The sequence below is a fragment of the Olea europaea genome, unplaced genomic scaffold (assembly GCF_002742605.1).
Source record: "Olea europaea var. sylvestris unplaced genomic scaffold, O_europaea_v1 scaffold682, whole genome shotgun sequence".
NCBI classification, from domain to species: Eukaryota; Viridiplantae; Streptophyta; class Magnoliopsida; order Lamiales; family Oleaceae; genus Olea; species Olea europaea.
The window spans coordinates 360364-366189 of NW_019265206.1; the positions used below are offsets into that span (position 1 = coordinate 360364).

General features: G+C 35.6%; 1 protein-coding gene across 7 annotated transcripts; it reads left to right on the forward strand.

Moving 5' to 3' along the window:
* The first annotated feature begins 246 nt into the window (after window positions 1-246).
* Window positions 247-5564, forward strand: LOC111390437 (chaperone protein dnaJ 15-like). 7 transcript variants are annotated; one of them, XM_023015480.1, is made up of 11 exons: window positions 250-712; window positions 1496-1619; window positions 2113-2195; window positions 2273-2384; window positions 2460-2564; window positions 2704-2754; window positions 3868-3948; window positions 4041-4149; window positions 4275-4423; window positions 4509-4562; window positions 5006-5564. In XM_023015480.1, exons 1-11 carry the CDS (start codon window positions 585-587, stop codon window positions 5219-5221), a joined length of 1212 nt encoding a protein of 403 aa, XP_022871248.1. In that variant the 5' UTR covers window positions 250-584; the 3' UTR covers window positions 5222-5564. The 7 variants fall into 7 exon arrangements, with proteins under 7 accessions (XP_022871250.1, XP_022871247.1, XP_022871246.1 ...); XM_023015481.1 differs by having other exon boundaries at window positions 4041-4125; XM_023015482.1 differs by having other exon boundaries at window positions 247-712; window positions 2273-2564; window positions 4509-4596; window positions 5006-5141.
* The last annotated feature ends 262 nt before the right edge of the window (window positions 5565-5826 follow it).

Here is a 5826-nt window from a genome sequence, read left to right on the forward strand (position 1 = left end):
TTCATTGCCTTAAGATCTTTCAATTTTAGCCCTTCTTGCTCTGTCTTTTGCGATCAATGGCTTGGAACGGGTAGTTCATTGCCTTATAATCGTTACGAGATCCACACAAGAGAGAGAAATTTAAATATGCGGGTTTGATGCGATGAATAACGGTAATATTTTTTATTTTTATAGTCAAATAATAATGGCAAACAAACGGGACTCTAGTATTTTAGATAAGCCAAAATAATATTTTTATTTAAATCCGATAAAATTATTCTTATAATTCGACAATTTGCTCGTTTTGCATTGATCCCGAGGGAAATTTGAAGCTTTCCAATGCATTGAATTGAGCCCCTCAAAATCTAGCTCGTTTATTCAAATATTTTTTGGTCTTTTGATGAATAAGTTTTGTTTGTTCCAATTGTGCTTTGCTTGCAGATTTGCAGACAAAAGGTTTCTCTGTATGCGGTATTTAAATAATTGTGAGCTTTTGGGTGAAAAATGCTGTTCATATTGATTGGATGTAAAATGAGAAAAATGGAAATAGTTTCCTCATAGAAAGAGAGAAGATAAAGATAAGGGTTAATTTCTAGACAAAAAGAATGGGGGGTTCGAAAAAGAAGGGGCCATCGGCTCCAGTGGTGCGTAGGGATCCATATGAGATGTTGTGTGTGTCTAGGGATTCTTCTGATCAGGAAATCAAGTCTGCTTACAGAAAACTTGCTCTCAAGTAAGGTTCCAAATTTTCATTTTTATTAATTTTTTTTTTCAATTTTAATATGTTAAATTCATTTTCCCCCCTTGTAATTGCCTTGTATGGAAGTTCCACAATGTATATGAACGAGGGTTGGTGAATTTGGTTTTTATAGTTTATTATATAACCAAGTTATTGGGTTTTTGATGTTTGTGAGTGTCAACTTAATGAGTGAGTGTTGGAAATAGGTTGGGGGCTATATTTTTGCTTATGATGAATTTACAGGCAGCAAAAGAACTTTTTAATTTTATAGTGCAAGAGTTAATGTTGAAATGAATTTGGTTTTGAACTCAATTGTCCTCTGATAAGCTAAATAGTAATGTGAAATTCTTGGGGCTATTTGGGCTTTCACATTAGTTCAGTGGCAGCTGATGTTGCTAATAATGAGCAAATGATGGACCTCTTTTTATGAAGGACTAGTTATGGTCCTTATGGACTATGAATGCATGAACATGGAAGGGACAAAAAATATGGGTTGCCATACTAGGATTTCAAGACGTTCTTTTGCAATTTGGGTCTGCCATATTAGGACTTTAAATCAGATATTCATTTGTCAATGTACGATAATTGGAAAATTTCATTTATACCATTGTTATAATAACAGTGTTTAAGAACTTCATGTCCCGCCGTAATGGACACCTCCACCAAACAGGAGGGGGGGGGGGAGAGAGAGAGAGAGAGAGAGAGATAGCATGTATTAATGTCTTTGAAGAGATTTTTTTGGTTGATTTAGTGATCAATAATTCAAATGATTGGCAGGTATCATCCAGACAAGAATGCTTGCAATCCTGAGGCTTCAGAACTGTTCAAGGAGGTTGCATGTTCATATAGCATTTTATCAGATCCAGAGAAAAGGAGGCAATATGATAGTGCAGGATTTCAGGTATTCTCTTCTCTCACTTATACACCATTAGCTATTATTTTCCAGCTGTTGTTTTGGGGAGAGAGATGAGGAAAAAACTTCCTCTTACTAATAAAATCCTAATGACTCTTACTGTGTATCTATGATTTTATTTTAAGTAACTAATAATATATAAGGGCTTGTTTGTTCCTTCAATTTGATGAGAAGAAAGGGGGAGGGCGCACGCTCTTTCTGTACCGATCCAACTATATCTTTTGCTAGGTACATACTTCCACACTTTTCACCAGATAGATAGAAATACACATTCCAGTAGATGGGCATGGCTTCCTCACATGATGTACTGATCCTTACATTGTGTGTACTTGATTTTTTTTGACCCCATGTAAATCTATTTTTTATGAATCCAATCCAATCCAATCTTGTCTTTTAGTGTTTCTAATAATTTTACCCTTTTGACTAATTTATATAGGGTATCTTCTAATTGGTTTGATATTTTTCTTTAACAAATAATAAGGCCCTTGATGTCGAAGGAATGGATATGGAGATTGATTTATCCAGCCTTGGAACTGTCAACACGATGCTTGTGGCTTTATTCAGGTTTTTAGCGTTACAAAATTAGAATTTTCTAGTATTGATGAAATTCTTAGTTCTTTATTTAAAAATTTGTTTGGTAGCAAGTTGGGTGTGCCCATTAAGACCACAATTTCTACTAATGTTCTCAAAGAGGCTTTGAGTGGAACTGTCAGGGTCAGACCTCTTCCAGTTGGAACTTCAGTCAGTGGAAAGGTAAATAATCATTTGAACAGGAAGAAAGCTTACTTGTTGTCCTGCCTTTTTGGGTTGAATTATCTTCGTCAACAGGTAGAAAAGCAATCTGCTCACTTTTTTGGTGTAATAATTAATGAGGAGCAAGCAGAGGCAGGGATTGTAGTCAGAGTTACGTCCTCTGTGCAAAGCAAGTTTAAGGTGCATTTGCTATGATTTTTGAGATAAAATTTTGTGCTTCTTGTTATGGAGAAAGATTCTTCTTTCATCTTTCCTATAGCATGCCTACACATGTAAATAAAAGCTGGGTACTAAAGGTTGTAATACACTTGATCGTCAGCTCGTGTACTTCGAACAAGGGGCAAATGAGGGGTATGGGCAGGTCTTGCAGGTAATTTATCTTTATCATTTCAGTTTAGATTGCTCAATGGTCTTATGATTTCTTTCGCTTGTCACATTTTCGTCAAAGAGACCTTCTATACAAAAAAATGGAAATGATGTCTTGATTCCACATTGCAATTAGTCAAAAGAATTGAGTCACTCATGCTCCATAATTTGTTTGTATAATTATTTTCTATACTTGAAGTAGTCCAAACTTTTTCTTCTTTTTACTCTTTGGTCGACGATAAGCAATGCTCATTCTCATGATGCCTGTTTGGAGTTCAAAGCTATATATGCCACATATTTTGATTCTGTTCTGTTGGACATTGTACATTCATGTTCATGCATAGCCATACATATTGTTAATTCCCAAATCTTCTTCACTCTTAATGTCTCTTCATTTCTTCTTTCTTCTCCCTTTCTCTATTCTAAGTTCTCTTTATTATTTTATGCCAATTTAGTATTGTAGCCTGTTCTTTTAACTGACAAACTCTTTGATATTTTTCTTCAGAAGGAAAAAAAACTTACTTACACATTACTGTGCATCCCAAAAAAAGGTGAACTATTGTTCTGAAAACTCTTGAACTGTAAAAAAGTCTCAGGTACTGTACATCAGCCTGAGACATGATCACGAGTGTTATCCAGTCAATAGAATTGTAGCAACCCATTTATATTAACACAATAAGTGTTTTATCAAGTTGGTTCATTATTCCTAACCCAACAGCCCAAATAGTTTGTCAGCCCACTATTACGATGGTAATCCATCAGCCTTCAAGCTGCATCAGCTGATCGTCACTTGGAAGGAAGAGTAATTTGATCGTCCTCATCACTTTGATTTGCGTTAGTGTCTGTTAGACTGTTGAGAAAACTAATTATGTCAGATATCAAGCTGAATTGGACATAAGCTTCGTGAGGTTGGATATGCTGAGAGTTGAACTTGATCACATGTTCCTTCAACTCTGGGAAACTTTAACCGTGTAACTATATTTATGAGCTATTTTTCTAAGTTCTATATACTTTATCATTTTGCATTCCACTTGACACCTCATGTAATGCTTCTTCTACTATGTAATCGATCAATATACCTCATCTTGCAAACTCGTAATGCTGTCAATGTATACAGGAAGACAGTGAGAAGACAGGCAAAGTCACGTCGGCTGGAATGTATTTCTTGCATTTTCAAGTGTACAAAATGGATTCAATGGTAAATGCTGTACATCACTTAACCTTCTTCTTTTTTCCCCTGAAGAGGCTTAATTGATATGTTTGCTGAACTACTCACTTGTTTGTGGGAAGTTGGCAATGGCTAAGGACACGAAAGCCACTTTCTTCAAACGATTGGAAGGCCTTCAACCTTGTGAGGTTTTGCAACTGAAAACTGGTGCTCACATATTCGCAGTTTATGGTTTGAACTGCTTATACTACATGTTTATTAATTTGAATTACATACGTATTGCTTCTTACAACTATTAATTGCATGAGAAGAGAAAAGAATTTCTTAAAGGCTTGTCTTTGGTCGGGTACCTGTAGGTGATAACTTCTTCAAACCTGCTGTCTATACAATTGAGGCTCTCTGTGCAAAGTCATATGAGGGTACAACTCATAAGCTTCGGGGTATTGAGGCTCAGATTTGGAGGAAGAGAAATGAGCTATGCCAATTCGAGACAGAATATAGAACTGTAGTCTTCCTTTTCCAATAATATTTGTTATGGATGTTCTGTTCAGGTTATCTGTATTACACTTATTTGTGCCTGAATTTTTTAGGCATTGTCACGCTACCAAGAAGTAATTAATAGATACGTCCAGGCCAAGCAGTCCGTAAGTTCGCTTCCTGAGAATCCTTTATACTTTTGTATGTTTCCCGTCAACTTAATATCCTAGCATTGATGCTATTCTCTATCTTTCTCTGTAACTCATTTTCCCTCTAATCAATGCACAAATACTGATCCAGAGGTGTGAAAAGTCCTATTTTAAATAACAGAAAGCAAATTTATGTCCTAGCCTTTTTTCATCTTGAAGTTGAAATTTCAGATTTTGCAGTTTTATTCATTGTCCAGAATAAGATTTGCATTTTCTGATGTGAGTGATGTCTCTCCGATTCATTTTCTATCTTTCTGTGCTTAGCTCTTTCTGTAATGTTTGTATCCATTTTTATCAAGCCATTGTTCATAGATAACTTGCTGACTCGTTAACAGTTTCTAGGCAGCCTTTGCCTTTGGTATTTACTCCTTTGTTTATCATTTTGTGCTTTCCTCGAACAGGTCGATGAGCTGCTAAAAAGGCGAAATAATATCCATTCTTCTTTCACTGTTGCAAGGTCAGTTCCAAATGCTAGTGGGAGTAAGCCTTTCGGTAATGGAAGTAGCAGCATATCTCGTGGTGAAGATTTGAAGTCTAAGAGTCTGGTGGAAGAAGGCAGATCACATTCAAAGGGCAAATCTACAAAGAAGAAATGGTTCAGTTTTAACCTGAAATGATGAGACAAAAAGTGAGTAGTAGAAAAATTATGTGTACTCTCCAGGTTTGAAATTCATTCTTGCATGCGACTACGAGCTTTTGTGTGTGGTGGATTTGTGTCTGTACATAGCTCGCCTCGTATTATGACGATCAATGTTCCTCCCATTTGGGTGTAGTATTTTTCTGTTCCTTGCAATTTGTCATATTCTATACTGCAAAATGTTGAACATAAGGGTTTATGTTATCAGAAATCATTTCTTGTACCAGTTGGAATAGCTTATAGAACCAAATGGAATTCAATAAAACTTCGTTGAGGTTTTGTTGTAAAAGTTTACCTATCAAAAAAAAGGTTTTGTTGTAAAAGTAATTTTTTCTCTTTTTGGGCATTTGTAGCTAAAATTTTATTCCACGGGTATAATCTTCAAGGGGATAAGTGGTGTCAAAATATTGTGCACATTTTACAGAACATGTAAACATGATTATGATATATGCAGGTAAGGTCGTTTCTTGGAACTCTTCCAAGTTGTTTTCGAATATACTTGTTGTCCGTCTTCTTTAGAGAAGGTTCTAGTTTACTTTATACTTTGACGTACAATAGCTATGTTGTTTACTTGCCTTTTATGAG